The 22,064-nt window shown below is 42.7% G+C and overlaps 3 protein-coding genes across 4 annotated transcripts in view; 2 read left to right on the forward strand and 1 right to left on the reverse strand.

Annotated features, from left to right (window-relative positions):
- Window positions 1-1,186, forward strand: part of cacna1c (calcium channel, voltage-dependent, L type, alpha 1C subunit) — a 156,322-nt gene extending 155,136 nt beyond the window's left edge. The window contains exons 49-51 of the mRNA XM_061081199.1: window positions 129-237; window positions 329-494; window positions 668-1,186. Of these exons, the coding sequence (XP_060937182.1) occupies window positions 129-237; window positions 329-494; window positions 668-1,186 (794 nt within the window). The remainder of the gene's footprint in view (window positions 1-128; window positions 238-328; window positions 495-667) is intronic.
- Window positions 1,187-11,513: 10,327 nt separating this feature from the next.
- LOC133014106 (zinc finger protein ZFP2-like) lies at window positions 11,514-16,109 on the reverse strand. 2 transcript variants are annotated; one of them, XM_061081261.1, is made up of 9 exons: window positions 16,048-16,109; window positions 14,690-14,763; window positions 14,327-14,529; window positions 13,873-13,980; window positions 13,651-13,746; window positions 13,422-13,532; window positions 13,202-13,322; window positions 12,831-13,040; window positions 11,514-12,742 (listed from the first exon to the last, which is right to left on the reverse strand). In XM_061081261.1, the coding sequence occupies exons 2-9, from the start codon at window positions 14,706-14,708 to the stop codon at window positions 11,712-11,714; spliced, it is 1,899 nt and encodes a 632-aa protein (XP_060937244.1). In that variant the 5' UTR covers window positions 14,709-14,763; window positions 16,048-16,109; the 3' UTR covers window positions 11,514-11,711. The 2 variants fall into 2 exon arrangements, with proteins under 2 accessions (XP_060937244.1, XP_060937236.1); XM_061081253.1 differs by having other exon boundaries at window positions 13,202-13,532.
- tspan33a (tetraspanin 33a) lies at window positions 15,593-20,377 on the forward strand. The gene is made up of 8 exons (XM_061081348.1): window positions 15,593-15,889; window positions 17,553-17,610; window positions 17,803-17,930; window positions 18,478-18,552; window positions 18,876-18,971; window positions 19,073-19,201; window positions 19,300-19,461; window positions 19,666-20,377. The coding sequence occupies exons 1-8, from the start codon at window positions 15,785-15,787 to the stop codon at window positions 19,765-19,767; spliced, it is 855 nt and encodes a 284-aa protein (XP_060937331.1). The 5' UTR covers window positions 15,593-15,784; the 3' UTR covers window positions 19,768-20,377.
- The last annotated feature ends 1,687 nt before the right edge of the window (window positions 20,378-22,064 follow it).

Here is a 22,064-nt window from a genome sequence, read left to right on the forward strand (position 1 = left end):
AAAAAAATGAATCTAGAATTGTGTATTTTTGGTGTCACGCTTTCCTTGTCATGCTGCAGCTTTGTCATTGCACTTGTTTAAAGAGGTTTCTTGTCTTAATGTTGTGTCTTTTATCTTTGTTTTTCTAGCCCATGGCAGTGATGCCTCCTACCAGCGAGTGCCCTCTCTGAGGCTAGAGGGCACAAACTCCCATGAAAAGCTCAATACCAGCTTACCCTCTGTCAACTGCGGGCCCTGGTACGACTAAGTACTTTAAAAAATAACTGCGACAAGTGAACGATACAATAAACTCGATAATGTTTTGACAAAACAAATGTGTTGCCCCCAGGTATAGTGACAGTAATGGGAACAGCCGAGGGCCTAGTCCCAGTCTCACCCCCAGCGGGTCAATGTCCAATCAAAGAGCACCTCGGCCGGTGTCACTCACAGTGCCCTCCCTACTGGGAAAAGACTACAGCTCGTCTCATGGCAGCGCAGGCAGTCTGGTGGAGGCGGTGAGTGTGTGTGTATGTGTGTGCAGGATGGAGACAGTTAAAAACATACAGTACTTTTACCTTTTCTCATTTTCTCTTGCTTCGTTAAAACTTTTCTCTCCCACTCTCCCTCCATTTCTCCCATCTTCCACCCCTTCCTTTTCCAACTCTGTTTTTCACTTTTCTTCCTCAAGGTGCTAATATCAGAGGGCTTGGGTCATTTCGCTCAGGACCCGTCATTCATCGAGGCAACCAAAGCCGAGTTGGCTGATGTCTGTGACATGACCATCGAGGAGATGGAACACGCCGCCAACAACATTCTCAACGGCAACACCACCACCACCACCCCCACCACGAACGTCACGTCCAGCACCTCCTCTAACTCCCAGAACAGCCCCAATGGCAACCTCCTCCCCTTCCACACAGAAGCAGCATCAATGCACAGGGACCGAGTGGGCAGCTTGAGTCCCAGCGAGGGCGGGGGAGAGGCAGGAGGGAGCAGAAGCTCCGTCCATGAGCCGTCCTCTATGGAGGAACGGCAGGAGCTACTAGCAGGGGGGAGAAGACAAGAGGAAGAGGAGGAGGAGGAGGAGGAAGAGGCAGGGGAGAGGGAGGAGGGGCACCACAGAGCCTCAGATGGAATTGGAGAAACGCGGCAGAGGAACAGCGGGCTGTTGGAAGATGAGGATATGGAGTGTGTGACGAGTTTGTAGGAGTCAGCTCGTCGGATTCGATCGGCCAACTGGCCCCTCTGACATCATCAGAGACTGACGCTTGTCAGTGCTGGGTACCAGCGCCGCGGCTGGCTCTGTCTGTCCCCCCCCCCACACACACACACACCCACACACACACTGTCTGCCTCTCTGCCAGACGTGACTGCTCTGGACAATGGCCGCCAGTGACGCAACCTTAAACACCTGGTTGCAACTTTGTTGGTTTATATGAGTTTGTATGTGCGTGAATGTTTGTAGTAAAGTTTACCACACTATACTCTATACTATCTGACTGTATGCTTGTGTGTGTGGTCTATGATTTTCTCTATTTGTACATGTACGTGTGTGTGTGTGTACTCACCACACATGTTTCAGTGTGTCTCTAAAGTGCCTCACAGTTTTATCATGTCCTCAAAGAGCGATGAGCAGGAAAGTAGAGACGAGCAAAGAAGACGAAGGAAAGTAGGATGAAGGAAACAACAGAGATTAGATAGATTTCCTGCAGTCGATATCGCAGGTTTATGGATTTCATTTCCTATGCCTACTTTGGTGTTGTGTTATTGTTGTTTGCCTGGCCGCCATGAAGCATGGTGGGGGACAGCAGACCAGCTTGTGGGGGGGTCAAAGGTCAAAGGTCAACTCCTCTTTCTTAGCTCACTGATGACGAAGCGCTGTATTGAGTAAAACAGGGTCAAGGAAACCCCTGTTTGAAATGTCATTTCTCCTCCTCTGCCAAAGCTAAGGAACCATGGAGCACAGCCCTGCCAGCCTGGGGATGGGATTAAAGTGACACACCACGCTCAGCCAAAGGGGGGAAGGATATGAGGGATGGACCAACAGCCACTGCTGATCAAAGGGGCAACAGGCAGAGAGAGACACTCTCTGGCCAACAGGAAGCCGCCCAGCTCTTTTTTCGTCTGGTCAGTTATCGAGAGACAAACTCACCTCGTCAGACACCAAGTTCAGGCTTTGTCTCCTCTGCCACGTTTCCCACGGTTGGCCACGACCACTTCCTGTCCCAAACCGGAATGGGAGGACCATTTGGTGGCTAAGCAGAGACAGCAAGCCCTCTTTTCTGCCTCATACCTCGCCATTCCTCACTCTTCCCTCTCTCCTTCCTCCCTCCTCTTTGGTTGTTCAACCATCCCTCCCACCTCCATCGCTGGGTTTTTGCTTTTTCAGCACTTGAGGAGGCGCGTGTGTGTGAGTCAACAGAGATGGTGGAGGAAAGAACGGGAGTGAGCAATTCGAAAGAACACAGACTAGCGGGCATTGGTCCACACAGGATCTGTTTGCCAATCAACTTCACTTCCTTCTCCGAGACCCTCCTCTTCCTCTCAGCGTGGAATCCTATTGGATTTGCTGCCACACTCGCTCTCTACAGACCACGCCCACTATGTATTTAACAGTTCAATATTGTGCAAAACTGGCTAGCCATGACTATTTTGTTTTATATTCATGATGTTATTGGTTTAATTTATCCTTGATTTGTTTGCACAATCGGGGTGCTGGTCTTATAAATGTATTTTTTGCTTGGTTTATTTTAGGAGAATTTTTAAGAGGTTTTAAGTATCGAAGCAGGGCGTAGAGTTTGCGTGCAAGTGCATAACTATATTTGTGTGTGTGGGTGTGTCTGAATTTTAGTACAGGATGTGCGGGTGCGTGTACGAGTGTGCGAGATAGTGTGTGTATCTAAAAGGGGGGTCTTTCTCTCTATCCGTATGCACCTTTTACAGATTGTATCTATTTATTTATTTATTTTTCCCAGAAGAGAAAAAAACGTGTGTGAGGATAAGCGTTTGTGTGTCTGTGTGCGTGCGCCTGTGTTTGTGTGGTTACTTAAGTATTCTAAAAAGCTGATTTTAAGCCTAGACACTAAATTAAGGTAGCATTACAAGTATGGTGTTTTGTGTGTGTGTGCGAGAATGTGTCTGTGAGCATGTGTGTTTGTGTGTGTGTGTGTGTGATAATGGGCCTCCTTAACACAGGGTCACCATGGACAGGCATGCTTCCAAAGCTTTGTGATTTCTTTAGCACAGTGTTTTGCTTTTCAGCCAAGCTGCAGTCAGAAGCCACTAGATCTTTTCACTTTTTTGTGTGTAACTTCTCATTACATTACGTTTCTTTTACATTTCTTTTTGGATCTAGTTCAGTGTTTAAGGTCTCCAGCCAGGACAGGAGTTTACAGTGGTGATCGGCATTGCAGCTTGGAGGTGCGCCATTTTGGCAGTCGCTGCTTTTCCTCATAATGGCCGGTCGCTCTAAACGGGAGAAGCACCAGATTCATACTGCCACAGTCGGGTGAATGACCTGAGGTGGGTTCCTCTGTAACCCGAGAACAGTAATCACATGATTTCCTCATTTAAGCATAGTTAAAGCTACAAATGAATTATTAGGGCTGGTGTACAGATGCTGCAAGACTTCTGTCACACCTCTTTCGCCGAGGTGTGTTCACATCATGAAACATGACTTACTAGCGCTGTTGGTTTGTTCTTGTCTGTAGCGCAGTTTACCAGGAAAACAAATAACTGGGGAATTATAATTCAAACAGGAGATTTGATAATCGATTGGTTGATGGAATTAATTGTTGGATATCAATCAGATAACTGTCGGAGAGAAGTTGCGTCGTGGAACATTTCCTGGTGTTTTTTTATTTTTCCATTGCCACCTTGGTAGCATGCTGACATCTGTTGACTGACCTTTCTCTATTATAGCCTCTCCCTTGATTACAGTTTGTATTTAGCTTAATGGCCACAGTACGCCATAGATAATTATGGTAGTCAGGCCTCAGTACATTACACAGGGAACAGGTCTCCCTCCAGTATTATATCTCATAAAACCATTCCTGATGTCACAGCACCGTCATATTTATTATCAGTATTCAGATGATAGGAAATCTGGAAAACCCCCACAATCTTGATGCAAAGTCAACGAGACACAAAGATAGTATCAAAAATACCGGACCAGTGCAGATACATATATATAAATATATTTAGGTACAAAAGCAGAAACAGATTTTTTTTTTAATAAATGCATGTTGCCAAAGTCTTGGACAATTTAAGAATCTATTTAATAAATTATCTCTTAAATTACAGCAAATCCAATCCCAGATACATTATCACGTGTTAGTTGTAACCTCACTTTTTCGTCAAGGTCTCACAGCTGAGCTCTCGTTCCTCCGCATTAAGCAGAGCAGGTTTGTGGCAGGGAAGGGTTTGTATGAACACACAGCCATACACTGCATCCTGTGCCAGTAACGGACTCCTGACATTATTATGCAAATTAAATGTGAATTTTGAATGTTTTTTCCGTGGCTGTACTAATGTGGCTGTGATCATACAGCAAACCCTGAAGAACTCCGTGTCGTCGAAGGAATACCTTCCCTGGCATTTAGTCTGTTGTTATTCTTTTTCCAACACTAGCTTCACAACACTATCATAGCTCGCATCAGTTTGAGTATAAGCTGTTTATTTTCCTTATCAGAATTTTAGTCTAAAATCTAGCACGGCGGATTTGAGTACAGTCACGTGTTGATTCGTGTGCACGGCAGGATCTTGCTTCAGCGCTTAAGCCGCACAATCTCAATTTGTGCTTTGGGTTTTGTTTCTACACTTTGTTGCATCAGTTCAATAGTTAACCCTGACTTTAAACCACAGCAGGGTTTCCTCCTCCAGGTTCATCCCCCTATTAGCTGCTACTTTGGGCCCGGAATTTTTTTCTGCTTCTTATCGACCATTTTATCATCCAGTGTAACAGCAGCCCTGAATGTTCTGATAAAGAAACCATGTGAGGAAGAACAGAGTTACTCTTAGTCCTGGTGGATATAAACTTTGTATGGGAAGGTTTCCACAAGGTTGCATAACAGATATTTTATTTATCATCGTAGCCTTCAGATGAATTTATGGGTAATCACAAAAAACTCCAATTTGTTCAGTGTCACATGAACATGAATGATGCATATATGCACTCAGAACCTAAATTCAGCTCTAACCTTTCACTTTTATGTTCCTAATAAATTTTAATCTATACTTTCATATTTTATGTGTTCTAAAGCTCTTTAGTTTCAAATGCGGATGAGAGAAATTCAGAGGCCTGTGGTGCCCTTGTGTGGAATGGAGTAATACTGCAGGTTTTTTTTGTTCTAAATAAGTTAGCATGAACTTTGAGGTGTTGTGTTGCAGTATAAAGGTGTGAGTGGGTGTAATCCTGCATCCCACAAGATATGCAAAAACAATGCAATAACTATGACTGTATACAAGGTTCCCGAAGTATATATATATATATATATATATATATATATTTATATATATATATATATATACACGTGTGAAAGTGGAAAACAAATCTATATCACGAAGATGTATTATTTTCTGTTTGTTGAATTTTAAAGTAAACTCAGTGGTTTCTACGCCACAGAAACCTAACATACTTGAAGTCAGGTACATTGCAGTGCAGTATAGTGAAGATCTTTTTATTTATAGTTCTCGTGTGAGGGTGTCGAGTCTGTAGCTGCATAGAGACAGGGACCTGAAATCCGTGTCTTTGCTTGTGGTTCAACATCCAACCAATGGAGACTCAGAGTGACAAGTCATTTAGTTTGACGACTCAGCTAAAACCAACTTCCCTGACTCAGAACTTTTTGGCTTATCTCTTTCTCTTGTTTATTTCCAGTAACACGTAGTTTTGGCACTTTTGCATGAGGTTCACATTTCACATGCCGACATTAGAGCATTCCAGGTTTTGTCATAATTTGATTTACTTGTGTACCACAACACATTTTGACAGAGTAGCTATAGTGTACATACAGACACATGATGAAATTCAGTATTTATTCTCTAAATTAACACTTGACAGTGGACTGTAGTGGAGGATGATGGTTTTGCATATCTTGTGTCTTATGGGCTCATAGTTTATTTCCTGAATTTAATTCTGAATAGGACAGAGCTCATGTTTATGATTGTTGAAATATGAAGGAAATGTTAAACTACAGTATTTTTAGTCTCCACTTTCAACAGCTGTCACTTTCTTTGAGTGTGTTGTCATAGTCTTTGTCTTCAGTCCCTCCTCTCTCAGACTAGTGGCAATGAAATGGATCAAATGGGCCATAATTAGTCGTTTTTTATTCAAATCCTTCAACATGGTGGACAAACACTTGGCACATACACACTTTATTGCTTTTTGGATGTATCCAGCACAGAGCAATGAATAGTTCCACCAAACTGGAGCAGTGTCCCAATTCCATACTTCATGCTAAATCTAAACAGGTCAGATAGACGTGGTGAGAGTAAATGATAATGTCCCTTTAAAGCAACATTTGGAGAATAGAGCCTCTCTCATTCCCTTTTTATCCTGAATGCCTGTTGCTTCTCTATGTAAAGTGGGCAGGTACGATTTTCTGTGAGAAAGAAACAGATCCAGCAAGTTCAAGAGTAAAGATGAACTGTAGATCGATTCAAATCAGTCATTATAATCCAGTGTTTATCTACAATTAAGGAAACTGTCAAAATATGAAGAATTTTAAACAGGAAGCCGGGGATCATGGGTAATATTTACCAGTCAGAGTTAGCCTTTGTTTGTTCTATCACCAATCTCTCTAACAGAACCCAACAGAAGGAATCCCCATGTGTGGCTGCAGGGGGCGCTGTTGCTCAGTAAAAGTTGCATTGTGCTTAAGTTTGCTTATTCATTTTATGCCAACAGCAGAAACTCATCCTATGAAAATTAGTATTTAGTTATGCTGGATACAATAAGCATGTAATATGGAATTGGAACACAGTGTGTTTTAAACATCTCCACCCAGAGGTCCACTAAAACTACACCCTCTCAAATTGAACTCCTCCTCAAGTCAAAGCTGAGACGCAGAGTGAAGCCTTCATGACAATCGATTGGTGGTTGATGACAATGGGAAGCAGCGGGTGTAGGAATGTCGTTGTTAGGGATCGAAGAAGGTTTTGTTTCCCCCTGTTTTTCCTCCTGGATTTCAGGGCCGTCTAAGATCTGACATGATGAATTACATATAAATTCAAGTAATGTTTTAAATGTGCATGGATTTCTCCCTTAAAAAATATTGGTCCTATGTGAATGATAATATATTTTGTCTCACCACTAGCCAATGATTGTATATTTTTATATAGCAAGATATATATGAATATATAATATTTAATCACCAGAATGTTATAGGGTTATGAAAAGGGCAAGACACATTTGGGAATGTAATTAGTCAAATATTGGTTCTGAACATGGTCTATTTAGAGAAACTTACTGAAGGTCGGTATGAATTTATTGAAGTCCAACTTTATTGACTGTATTTTTGACCAAAAAGAAGCAGCAGGTGATAAAGCTGTTATATTTACTGAAGAGGAAATATTGTATGTTTAAGCTGAAGGGAAATAATGAAGATGATCGGCTCTTAGGATGTTTCAAAGACTTGTTCCCCAGACGTAGTGTTTTTTCAGTCCTTAATTTGATGCAGAAAGTCTGTTTTACAAGTTAACTTTGTAATTCTCACTTTAACTTGTGCTCTGAGAGTAGACACGGTTCTTTCTCCAAACAAATATCAACATTTCAAACCTTGTTTTGAATTTTAAACAGCAGAGAGATCCAAAAATCCGACGTGTTCTTTTCTCGTGTTTGTTGCGTGTTTTGTGAAATGGGCTGAAAGATGCGAACCTGCCAGGAGCCTGTCAGCGCAGGTCCAAGTCTGGATGTTTCATACTGTAGCACTGAGAGACCTGTCTCTCTTTCACTGGTCCTACAACAGCGAAATACACACACATATATATATATAGACTGTACACTTTTTCAAACATCTTGTTTAAGCTTTTAAAGACATTTAACCAAAAAGTTCAACCTGTCAAGTACTATTCTTTCTCTCTTTCTCTCTAATCTTTCTCTCTCTCTATGCTTCGAGCCATTAAAACCATGTAGCTTCTATGTTTTCCCAAAAAAAGATAGAGACGGAGGACTTGATCTGCATCGGATGCAGAGCAGGAAGTAAACAAGTAGTTTTGCGTCTTGCAAACTTATTTGATGTTATCTTGACATTGAGGAACCACCGAAGGATAAAAAAAGTCTGACCTTCTTCCATCGTGGAGAAGAGCTGCTGTAGGCGATCGTGTGTTTTAACCATTTAAAAAGTATTTCAAGTTTCTTGTTCAACCTAAACTTTACACAGATGTGTGTTTTCAGGGACAGTGAGGCTGTCTTGTTCTCCTCGTGTGGATCTAACTGCGTCCCAGCAGATGTACGTTTATATTTTCTTGTAAACCGAAGTGTTTGTCGATCATCGTCTGATCCTGACAAAGAAAATATTTTAAGAGGACTATTTTGAATATAGATTTATTTTTCTTTTATTCTAGGTAACAAATCAGCCTAGCCTGTTGTCATAGGATTTTAATTAATCGAATTATATCTTTTAAAAGAGAAAATACGAATTCCCTTTTCAGGAGATACAAGAGAAAATCACCTCCTTCTATATTGTACAGATGTTATTTTGATGTTGATGGTAATGAAAGCTTTGGGAACATGAGCAGAACGCGACAGAGGGTATATATTATTATTAAATACACATTTATATTGTAAGTATCTTCTATTTTAGATATTATACATATATATATATATATATACATACATATAGAAAAACTATAAATTATAAGATATTGAATGATAGTTTGGAGATGGACTTGCAGAGGATCTAAAGAGCTGGTTTGAAGGTGCAATACTGTTGAACTCTTCAGTTTTAGTCCCAGAAGAGAAATGTTTTCATTAGTTTCACCATTAGCTTAATGTTTCCACAAGGCTTAGAATCAATGTTACTGTTAAGTTTCCTTTACGTGAAGCTTTACCTTTGTCTGAGTGTTACCAATGCAAAAGGAGGATACAGTTCAATACGATGGAATTACAGTTATTTATCAGATTAAAGTGAGGTGCATTTTATTAAAAAGCATAGTGGAACATGACAGATAGACATGAACACCATCCTGGCATTGACCCCCCCACCCCTTATTAATCCTATTAAATCCGATGTGACAATATTCAAAACCATTATCGGCACTGAAACTTTTTGCTAATGATTCTGCACTGGCTCATAGTAACACTCACATGGCTTTAATTATTTTCTTATAGGATAGGCCGATGCATGACAGTTCTCATAGACGCATGTTAAAGTCTGGTGAGGAAAAAAAATCTCATTTATTTCCGACCCCCTTTACTTTTCTCTACTTGGCAGGTCGAGCCCCCCCGGTGGAGAAACCAGATAGATAAGAAGCACTGGCCCGACTGATTTAGAAATAACTTGTAGGAGGAGCTCGATAGAACGCATTGTGTAGCAGCAACTACAGCCGTGTTAGGTCGAGTGTTCGTGTTTTAAGGAGCTTGAAAGCCTCATTGTTCACTCACCTCTTCTTCTTGTTATTTCCTCACTTGTTTGACTGATAAATCATTAAGGAAGTCCCAGTCTGCACATTTACCATTTGTTGGTACAGGAGGATGCTGCAGCCGAGGCTCGTTGACTTGAACTGTCTGTACCAGCCAGTGTTTCTAACTGGGACGTTCTTCAGGACAGTAGTTCGGCTCCAGATGTGTGGCAGCAGCTGGTCCTCAGTAGATCCATTAATCCCTGCATCTACGTCTCCTCTCTACTTTGACTGATAAGAGCTACGTCACACAAATGATCATTATCTCAGCACTGTCATCCCTTGAATGTAGGACACAGCGATGCTCTGTTAACTCCTCATGAAGTATTTGAATGTCAGATTTAGTCGACCGGTTGATATTTGGATATTTTCCTTTTCAGCAGCCCTTCATGGAAGGTGGTCTTTTAGCCAGATGTCTCAGTGTTTGTCTGTCACACACACACGAATCATCTGGATGCAGCTCAGCACGTTGCAGCTTAACAAAACTTGTTATTTCAACCTTTCCGAGAATAACCCCACATTGAGTTAAGGACAGAAAGGTCTTGTGTGCCTGTGTGTGCAAATGCAGCTTTAATGAATGAGTTGTTGAGAGCATCGGCAGCCTCATGCACATCATCAGTGTTTATTTCTTGCAGCACGCAGGCGTTAAACTGAAACTCTATCCAGGCGGGTCGCTCCCGGCCCTTTGCCAGCCTGACCATTCAGTGGCCGGGGATCCACATCTCCATATTCAGAAGTGTTCAATGAAGGCTTTTTCTGTTTCTTTATTTAGCGGGTGAATGCCGTGGCTCCGTCCTCTGCTGGTCACTTAGCGTCTGACCCTGTTCCCAGTCTTACTTCACTACTCATGCAAAGTGTTCGAGAGGAACGAGAGGAACGAGAGGAACGAGCCGCTTGTTTCCCTTCTTTTCCTGTCCGTCGTTAACCCTGGAGTTTATTTTGTGGAGAGAGGTGTTCACACCGAGACCAACTTGTGGTAATATTAGTAGTGGCGCTACTGTTCAATGTAGTATTTAATAACAGCACTATTTATGGTCAGAAAACGAAGTGTGTTATTGTGCTTGCAGTAGCTTTGGAGGCAGGTGGCTGTTTTGTGACTGAGTTCTTTAACATGAAGCCACTCCCCCTCCGCTCTGCGAGGGATTTCATTGGTTCTGAAGTTGCTAAGTGACACTGGCCCAACATCATTTGGTTTCCTCGGTTACCGTTTGTCTCCTTGGTGATGACTGCATGGCCTCACAGTTGACACACCCTTTTCTTCTTCTTCTTCTGCTTCTCTTTCTTTTTTTCAAAAGGAGAGTTCCTGTTTTTTTTTTCTTTTTTCGTTCATTTCATTTTAGATTTTAGTAAGAAAGAATACAAATGAAATAAATCAGAATATTAATTCAATCACTTTTTCTACTCCTATTTTCAATAAAAAGTGAAAAGAAAAACCAAACAAAAAGTTGATTTGTAAATAAGTAATGTACAGTTTGTATCTGTAACTTGTCAGTCTGTCATTGGTGACAGAGTCTGTCTTGCTTATAACGCACGCTAACAGTAAATAAAAAAGGAAAAAGTATATTTAGACTGTATGGTCCCTTGAAAGCAAGTTTTAAATTAATATCTGATGTATATTCCTGTAACATTGCATTTTTATCTGAGGAATGATGTTATTAAAAAATTGCAAATAAATAGCATTTCCTACAGCTCTGTTTTTCACTTCCATTTTACATTTGCACGTCTGTGGGTCAACATCTGTTTCTTCACTCAAACCACATACATCTGATACGAAGTTATAATAACCTGGTGTTAAATTAAAACCTTTTCTTAGCTTAAAACCGGCTGAATGTTAGAAACACACTCAACTCAAGGCTGTGAAAACGCTTTGTGAATCCTGAATACAATGAAGACACCAGAGCAAACACTGAGAATTTAAAAAAGGATTAACTTTTTACTATTGTCGCTAGAAACTTCATGACACAACTTCCAAGTGGTAAACATCTGCATCAGAACAGAGAAATCTGCTCCATCTCAGAAAGGATGAATGAAATATGTAACGGCTTTACCATTTCCTTTTCAACAGGTTTAAAAAAGGTATTAAACTGTCCACGGACTTGATTCTGATGACATTACGTGTCAGGTTTATGAGTTGCCAAATGTCTCTTCAGATTCCCCTGTTGAGAGAACTCTCTCTCGCAGCTCGGACACTTGAACGGTTTCACGCCGTTGTGGCTGAGCGTGTGTCTCTTCAGGCAGTTCAGGGTGAGGAAGCGCTTGGGGCACTCGGAGCACTCGTACGGACGCTCCCCGGTGTGAGAGCGTGTGTGGACGATCAGGTGACTCTTGCTGGAGAAGCCCTTCCCGCAGCGGCTGCAGGTGTACGGCAGCTCGCCCGTGTGAGAGCGCGTGTGCAGCAGCAGCTCCCCCGAGGACAGAAACGACTTCCCGCACGTGGTGCAGAGGAAATTCTTCTCCCCTCTGTGCATCTGCATGTGTCTTGTGATGCCCGCTTTGCTGAAGCCTTTCCCGCAGATGGTGCACAGGTTGGAGGGGCCTTCGTGCAGCCGCTCATGTTGCTTGAGTGAGTTTTTGCACAGGAAACCCTTGTTGCACTGGCTGCAGGAGAATATCCGGCCTCGCTTGTGGAGCCTCTGGTGCTGATAGTACCCCGACGGGCTGGTGAAGCCCTTCTCACACTGGCTGCAGTGGTACCGCAGGCCGTGGAGCTTCATGTGGGTCTTCAGCTGGTTTGGGTGTTCGAAGACCTTGTCACACGACAGGCATTTGGTCTTTGCCTCTGTGAAGATTTTGTTCACGGGCCGCGTGCTCAGGAACCTTTTGTCTTCGCCCGTGGTCCCTTTCTGTCGCCTCCTTTCCTTGTTTTCCAGGTTGTCTTTCTTTTGCTTGCGTTCCCGTTTCTTTTCAGCGCTGTCTTTTTGTTTGCGTTTCCTCTTTTTGTTCGTGTTGCCTTCTGATATCTTCTTTTCAGTGTTCAAGTCTTTCCCTTTCTGCTGAGCCTTAGCGGAGGGTTTTTTCACAGGTTCTTTTTTAATAATGGAAGCTGTTATTTGGTGCTCGCTCTGGATGTGCTCCTGCACCTTCCTCTTAACACGGTCAACAAATGAACACTCGGGGCAGATGAATAAACGAGACAGAGGACCTGGGAAAAGAATAAAACACAATTAGTTAATATAAAAACCTTGACAGCCTCTAAACCAGTTCAGGTCTGCTGCTGCAGCTAGTCTAACCTGATTCCTTTTTTGGTAACCAATCATCTGCAGTGACATCCGAGCTTGGACTTGAGTCTTCAGCTTCTAAATCCTCCAATGCAAGGGTCTCTTCCTCACTGTCATAGTCATCATCGTCGCCCTCCTCGTTGTACGCCTCAGTGTAACTCGCCACTACAGTTTGAGAAGGGAGGGCCAGTGTGAGGATGTCTTCCTCACTGCTTGTTGGAGCTGTAACAGGAGAAGATTTACAATTTTACACATTAGAGTGACTGGGAAAAAAAAGAATTTAAGAAGAAAGGCACGAGCCAGAACCAAAGTAGCTTTTTAAACTGATAGAAATGTTCCCTCTTGTCTCACACAAATCCTCTCCCCATCTCCATCAAGCTCACCTGAACTGATTGTGCCCAGTTGCCTGTGATGAAGCAGCAGAGTCTTCAGGCCAAAGGGGTCGGACAGATGTTGTTCAAAGTCTTCTGACACAGATGCTGTTTCAGTGAGCCACGCTGCCGTCTGAGACACAGGGAGGAGCAGGTTGGCAGCTGAAGCAATACTCACATACTCATAAAGCTCAAAGGGGGAAGAGGCAGGACTTCTCATGACTGTGGTCACCTGTGGCAGGTCTGGAATGGGCAGCAGCTGCTCCAGCCTGGACAGGAAGTCCGACACCATCTGCTGGAGTCTCTCGTCGTAGGCAGAGCCGTAGTTTGCAGGAAAAACTTCCTGCAGAAACAGCCACAGCTTTGGATTCATCATCGCTGCTGATCAACATTTAGTCTTTGCCATAAATTAGATCTACACATCTTCCACTCCCTTAAGGTTGAATGTGCGTGTGATTCACCTGGAAGAAGAACTCTTTTTCAAAAGGAACATCCAGCAGGTTCTGAACCAGGCTCGCAAAGTTGGTGTATGACGTCTTCAGAATATCTCCACTGGTCTGTCAAGAAGAACAATAAAAAAAAAAAAAACATTTTACACACTATTCTCTTTCATGTCAGAGTAATCTCTGGGTTTCTAAACCTATGTTGTCCATGATTTTCTCTGAATCTGTTATAAAAGCCACCTGGCCCTCGGAGCTCAGCTCAGCGCTGCAGGCGTGGACTTTGTCCAGGTGGCTCTGGATGCTCTGCAGGTTGGCCACGCCGTCACCGCGACACAGCTCCAGGACCAGCTGCCACAGAGCAGAGGGGAGGACACAGTAGAGAACATTAACACAGGGACAAGAGTGAATATGATAAAACAGACAAGTAACAAATATTAAGACACTAAACAGATAAATACAGTAAAACTTAACCCAATATGCTTCAGACACAAAAAGAAGCAGAGTAGAATTGAACAGACGTGCTGGGATAGAAGGTTGTTTGGACTCCAGGAACAGACACGAGTTTGCCTCAGTTGCTGCTCCGGAGCATCACATCACAACACTGTGTATTGTTTTTCAAGTTTGAAATATCAAGTCCAGTCAGGAAACTTCAGATCTACATCCTCTAGGGTGACAGAGAGTGAGTCCTGCTCACCCGGGCTCGCAGACCCAGGACCAGCTGAGCTCTCTGGCTGAGGCTCAGCAGCTCCGGGACGACCTCCGTCACCAGCCCGATGAAGTCCAGCAGTTTGTCGTAGTGCTCGACTCGTCGCTGCTGCAGCGTCTGGAGCACGAAGGCGGACATGAGCCGGACAGGAGGCACCAGGAGGTGGAGGGAGGCCGGGGGCAGAGAGGAGCCTGCACACAACAACAAACAACAACAAACACTTAGTGGCTTCTCCTGCAGACCCTCCACACGCCTGGGCTTCAGCCAACGGTGTCACAATAACAGGGTTTTAACGCTGGAATAACCGGAAACTGATGCTGGCTCCCACTTCCGGTGAATGATCAGACAAACCTTTGCTTTTCCGCGACATTCTCGAGCTTTAATATCCTCTGACCAGCAAAGAATGTTCAACTTTAACGTTCATCCTGCAAAACAGGAAATAACACATATCACTTCCGGGTAAACCGGATGTTGTGAGCATTGTTGTTCAGTGTGTGTGCTCTTTCAAAATAAGAGTAAATAGACCGACTATATAAAGCTCTACTTTAGAAGACAGCAAGTGTTAGTGATGAGAGGTAAGAGAGAAAGTATTACATATAACGAAAAATGCTAATTATCACATTTTCCCTTATTACATAAGTGTCAAATACACAAATGTCGCTGTGGGAAATAGCAGTTTCTGCCAGTAGGTGGCGCACAATCTCATCGATGATCCTCGCGACACAGAATTTCTGTTAATTCACGATCTTTACCGCTGATCCTAAATTTATACGTTTCTTTATTCATTGTTTCGTCTCTTGAACAAGAAAATACAAAGTTCTTGACTCAAGCCATTAATAAAATAAGTGCCTAGTGGATAATAATTAACTTTTGATTATAGTTTCACCTGCTGTGCATTTATCCAGTGGGTATTTAAATACACAATCAAAAATATTTGATAAATACGTTTAAGTACATCCCGTCAGCTTGAGATAAAAGTGTGAGTGTCATAGTTTAATGTCAAAACATAATATGCACTGACTAGTTAGTATACATAATATAATATAATGTTGTATAATGTAAACTGAAAGGAAACTTAACTGTATGAGTGTAAATGGAAATAAAAGTACCCAGAATGAATGTGTGTATATGTATGTGTTTGTCATGATCATATCCTGTGATCACACACACACACACACACACACACACGTAAACACACGCATACACACACACACTCTCTCTCTCTCTCTCTCTCTCTCTCAGTATCTACACGCCCAGTCAGAGAACACACACCCTGGAGGCTGCAGCCTGTGTCCCACACCCTGTAACGTGTGAACTCGACTCTCAGACGGAATCAGAGCAGCAGCCGCCCCTCATCTTCCTCACCATGCTGAAGACTCTGTGGGTTCTCGTGTTTCCTCACAGTTAACTCGCGTCTGACTTGTTTGATCAGATAGAGACGTCGCCATGGGAGGCAGAGGCCGAGCAGCACCTGGACGTGACGACGACGACTACTCCCTCGTCAGTCCCCTTGTCAAGTATCTGCTGTTCCTCTTTAATTTGTTATTCTGGGTGAGTGCTGCCACAGATCACAGTGTATTCACCTGTATTTACTAGTTCATCGTTCAACCTGCTACATATACTCTGCTACTGACACTTTGTTTAATCACAAGTGCACAAGTCACTTCTGTGTTATTTGAATTATTCAAAACAATGACTCACTGTGTTACCTGCTGATGTTGTGTAGTGTTATTTCTGTGGAGAAGTGTGAGATCTAGTTGCAGCACAACACTGCGCTGTTTGTTTGAGTTTCACTGGGAGTGAAGGGGGTCACGAAGCTCAAACACACACACACACACCGCATGCACACAAACACACACACACACACACACACACACACACACATCAGGTTTCATACATAACATGACTAAAGTTAAATATTGCTCTTTTTGTAAGTAAATAAAAATTGAAGACCAACTAAAATAAAACTCAGGTTACTTGTTACAGGAAGAAGTGAGAGATAAAGTTTTTCAAGTGAGGAAAAACTTAATGTATGTAGGACACTAACAGGATGTTACTGATTTAACTTAGGCTTTAAAAGTGAAGAATTTGTGTGGAAATGAACAACGCAGCTCAGCAGTGAAAAGCAAAGTTCACACCAGTGGGTTTCGGTGTCAGGTGCCTTGTGACTGTAACATAAGCAGATTTCTTTTTCTTTTTTTTTTACAGCTGATCAGGTTTTAACCTTCTGAAGTTCAGCTCAGTATGAGATTTTCTTATTTCTAACAGAGCGGGGAAACAACAGAACGAAACCACAAATAATGAAGTCTGCGTAGCTTTTTGTTTCCTCACATCCTTCTTCATTTTCAGCAACGTGTCTGAAACCCCCCCAGTGTGGGTGTGTGAGTGTGTGAGCTCGACATGTTGTCACATACAAAGGCTGTGTAAAAACTTGAAGCTCTTCAATGTGGAATGTGTTGTTGTCTTTTCCGTTGCCTCCGGCTACAATGAGCTGTGTGCAGGTCTGTGCTGCTTCTCTCTCCATCTGTGATCTTTGAAAGTCTGAGATCTCCTTGAAACGTTAATTTTCCATCATAACCTTTGCAACTAGGAAGGATAATCAATCAAATAAGGAAATCAGTTAACTTACCAGAGCAACATGTGAGTTAGCAGCAGTTTAATTGAACCTTTAAGAACATTTCCTGACCCTCAACCTAACTTAACACATTCAAAAAGCCCCTGGTTGGCTTCAGGTGTCACTTCTCTTTGAAACTAAACCTTTTTTCCAAAACAGGCAGACAAATCTTAGCTCCACAACCACAGAGAAGCTGTAGTAACTGGATCCACTTCATTCACGGTGGGAAGAGTGTTTCTGAGGGCTCCCTATTATTCTATTGAGCCCGCTCAGTGAAAGGGTCTTTATTTAGGGAAGCGTACAGGTTGCTGCCAGGTCGAGTTTAGTCAAATGGAGAAAGAATCTCCCCCCGACACATTGTGCTCGTCTACTTTGACGCTGGAGTGTTGTGCTCAGTGTTTTCTTCTAAGGGCGCAGCCGCCTTGCATGTGCCTCTGTACGTCCTCCAATTCTTTCCTCTTATCACGATTGAGCATTCTGGTGAATGGTGCCACTCCCTCGACAAGTATGAACACATAAAGGGTTCCTCTTTGCCCTCTGTTGTGTCTGTGGTTTCTGTGCATTAAGGGAATCTCTCTTTTTATTTCATTCCCTCCTCAGATCATCGCCCTGGTGATGGTGTCGATCGGCGTGTACGCTCGCATGATGAAGCATGCAGGTAATTGATCCTCCACAGAGAGAGAGCACACAGTCACAGTCACATCTAGATTCATTCAAGGAAATAAAAAAGCAACAAAGGGAAAGAAAACTGTTTGTAAATGTATTCTTAAAATTATGCCTTATAAATATGTATTTCCTCTGTCTGAAAGATAGATTTTCTCTCACACCCCTGTTTTCTTCTTCCCTTCAGAGGCAGCACTGGCCTGTCTGGCAGTGGACCCTGCGGTGATGCTGATGGTGGTGGGGGTCCTCATGTTCATCATCACCTTCTGTGGCTGCGTGGGCTCCCTGCGAGAAAACATCTGCCTCCTGCAGACAGTAAGTCCGGAGTTCCTCAGCAGCCATTCGGTTTCTGATTAACTGTGACGATCATGACGATGATCGAAAAACTAATTAAAATCAAACGTGTCACAAACAGGAACATTTGAACCAACATCAGTGTGATTAGATCTCTCTGAAAAGACAGAGACAATCTATTAATCGTGTGCCTTTACTTTCTGGGGAGTGGGGATACCGACCTATACCGCAGCCAGCCTCCAGGGGGTGATCACGGCCATTTGGCTTCACTTTAAGGGAGCTGTCACGTCCTTTATCTTTATTTACAGTTTATGGTTAAGCTCAATAAAACACAGGCACACCCACATTGTTTAATAACAAATTTACGAAAAATTCTAATAAATCTTAAGGTGACTTGCTTGTGAGTGTAATAAGATACAGCTGAGTTTCTATGGAGACACAGGATCACATTGGATCTGTCCTCTGAAGAATGAACAGTAAACAGATGATCTCTCTCTCTCTCTCTCTCTCTCTCTCCTTCTCTCCCTCCCTCTCTCACTCCCTGTCCCTCTCCCTCTCTCCCTCTCAGTTCTGTATCTCTCTGACTGTGATCTTCATGCTGCAGCTCGTCGCTGGAATCCTCGGCTTCGTCTTCTCTGATACGGTAAATGAAACAACATGGAGGATTTTTCTCTTATACGTAATGTACAGGCATGAATGTATCTGCTAGAAAGTACACTTTTTCACATTGACAACTTTAAGATAAATGTAGATACAGATGATGAGTTTCAGTGTTATATAAGATTGACATATACATTTCATTGTTTATGTTTATACGTGTAATGTTTTGTGTTTAATTTGGGATGATTGATTGATCACCAAAATTAATTTCTGTTGTCCTCATTGTTGCAATATGTGTTGGTTTAGTCCCACAATGGATGTAACGCATTAATACTAATGCTGCTAAACTCCTTGTTCTCCTCCAAGGCCCGGGGCAAAGTTACTCATATGATCAACAACGCCATCGTCCACTACAGAGAGGACATCGATCTACAGAACATGATCGATTTCGGTCAGATGGAGGTGAGGATTTAGTGCATCATCTGTTTTCATCACATCGATATGACAGATATTGGACATGTTGTCTCATCTTTTCCCTGTCCATCGTCTGTGCGTCTCCTCAGTTTGGCTGCTGTGGGGGTGTGGCCTACAACGACTGGTCCCAGAACATGTACTTCAACTGCAACGTGAGCAACCCGAGCAGAGAGCGCTGTTCTGTCCCCTTCTCCTGTTGCATCATATCCAAAGACAAGGTCGGCCTTCTGCACACGCTGCTGATCACACACTCATTTAGCTTTGTTTTTTTTGTTTCTATTTAATTCTTTTCATCTGTATATGTCCAAATGTGCAGGAGGTTGTCAACACCATGTGTGGCCAGGGCATGCAGGATTTAGAGTACGTCGCAGCTGGAAACCACATCTACATCAATGGCTGCATAGATAAATTAGTCAACTGGATTCACAGCAACATGTTCCTACTGGGAGGTATCGCACTGGGATTGGCTATTCCACAGGTGAGCTGTGATCAGACACTAGAGACTGAAGCTATTTTCAGGCATGAGCACATTATCCAGACTTTGCCTTGTTGAGAAGGCAGCGTGTCCTCGTCAGACTTGTGAACAAGAACAGGAAGATCTCCTCCGGGGGGGGGGTTCATGTGAGGGGCAGCGTTGTATCCGGCTGATGAATCCTCTCGTCTGTGTTTCTGTCCTCTGCAGCTGGTTGGGATCCTCTTGTCCCAGATTCTCATCAACCAGATCAAAGACCAGATCGTGCTGCAGAACTACAGCGCCAAACACCGCAGTGACCCGTGGAGCTGACCCGGACCCGGTGCTGCAGAATGACACCGTGACCGTGGTGAAACAAGCAGCTGGAGGAAGACGGGGAGAATTCATTAAAGAAAACATCTGTTGGCCTTGGAGGAGCGTCTCCTCTTGTTCCTGTTGGAGGACAGTGGAAACAAATGGACATATAGCACTCTGTCGCCACCCACTGGACACAGACCATGCCTGCATTCACCAAACATTTCATAGCAGGGGCAGAGCTAAGGCTCATACTGACCGAATTAGATTGACATTAAATCAACAACTGCTGTCACTTTAATCAACAAATCATCTTTTATTGTTCCTTCTTCCATGAGATGCCAAACTGGAGCGGGAGTTTTTTAAACGTCTTCGCTGTTGCAGAGCTGAAAAGGGAAATATCATTTTGTCAATGTATTATTTTGCAGCTTATTGAGGGGATTTCTGATATTTAATGGATCACTTTGTTTTAGAAATATGTTTCCTGACCTGCAACATGCAATTTTGTCACTTCTAGACAAATTACCTGTGTGAATAGAAGCCAGAATACTTGATGGCGTACATACTGGATCTCAGAAATGCCTCACACCCCTGTTACAGTGTAATAAACATTGTTATTACATGATGATTTTAACATGTTTTATTTAATAAGAGCTGCAAACTAATGTGTGAAGCTTCACTTCGGGGCCGTGTCGGGCTTCTGGCTTGTCCTGCCGAGACCTAACACCGCCACAGTGTGATGTCACTTCCTCCCCATCCAGCCGACGGCCGGCATGACCGCAGAGCGGCTGGATTTTTGCGGGGGTGTGAGTCTGAACAGGCCGCCACTCTTAACAAATGTTTTGCCAAAGCACACACAGCTCATATACTTCACATATATCGTGGCTGATGTATTTTCAATCCTGTTCCCACCCTTTATTTTTAGGGCCCGAGCACTGACAGGTACTGACAGACATGAGGCCCTATTGAAATTGTGAGGATTGTTATTATTCAGGCAAAGGAATTGGCTTTTTGAGGGCTTTAACATGCTCAAATTCTTACCAAAAGAAGAAGACATCGTTGTGGAGGATTTGCTTCGGCTGACTTGTTGCTGATTTGAATGCAGCTGCAATGGCTGAATAAATATTACATTGAACATCTACATCCCATCATCTTACATTCATTTTGATGTGAAAACATCTACATATCTGTCTCGTCTTGACGTTGATACTTTATTTTCACTGGTGTTTGCGTCTTAACGTGATTTGTAGTTCATATGAAAAATTGTTGGCAGAAGCAGACAATCATTTTGGGTCCCCAACAAAAAGAAAATGAAAACATGACTTTAACCAAAACATTAACATAGAATAAATTTTAGATTGATGTGGTGATAAAACATAATTCACAACATAATACTACCTTGATATGTCACCTAAAAAGTGTTAGTTTTGCCAAATAGATATAATTTCGATCAACCAATGGAGACAAGAGGTTAAAGTAGGAATCTCAGTTATCTGAGAAAAAAAAGTTCCTTAGATAACCTAAGTTTTTAAAGGGATAGTTCACTAAAAAATGAAATCCACTCATTATCTACTCACCACGATGCAGAGGGCGTGGTGGGGGAAGTATTTAAGTTCATAAAACACTTCTGGAGTCTCAGGGGTAAACAGTGTTGCAGCAAAACTGATCTTTATGTCTTGGTCTGCAGAGCCTATATGATCCTCAAGCAAAATCTTTCTTTTCCTCTCACAAACCCTTTGTACCTTATTCCCTAACTGAAGAAGTTGGTATATGATCATTCTTCCATTATGTAAATGTATTTGATGCGGTGACCCCTGGACTTTTTTTTAAAGGGCAATAGTAAAGTCACTTGTTTCCATTGTATTTGGATCATGGGTATGAGAGGGGAGCTCTGAGTTTTGTCTCAGATAACTGATAATCCCACGCTCATACATTTCGTTTAAAGTAATTCCACACACCAACAGTCACATTTTGAATAGACTAAGACAACAGTCACTGACATGGCAGAATCACCATGTGTCTGTCACTTAGTTTTCTTCACAACTACTCATCCAAATTTACTTTAAACGTGGTGTGTCGAAATTGAGCTGAGGGCCATTGGAGGTTCAGTGCCGACTTTAACGTTTTTTTAAAGTACAATCCCTGAAACACCAACCTTAACCCTCAACCCCCAATTATTCATATTCGCTCTTGAGAACCAGCCATAGAAAATACTTCACAGTTGAAAGCAAACTTCCAAATATCCTTTGCAACACACCCACAGAGTTTGAAGTTGGTAGATTAAGCTGTTGATGAGAATAAAAAGTGAATGAACA

The sequence above is a fragment of the Limanda limanda genome, chromosome 1 (assembly GCF_963576545.1).
Source record: "Limanda limanda chromosome 1, fLimLim1.1, whole genome shotgun sequence".
NCBI lineage: Eukaryota > Metazoa > Chordata > Actinopteri > Pleuronectiformes > Pleuronectidae > Limanda > Limanda limanda.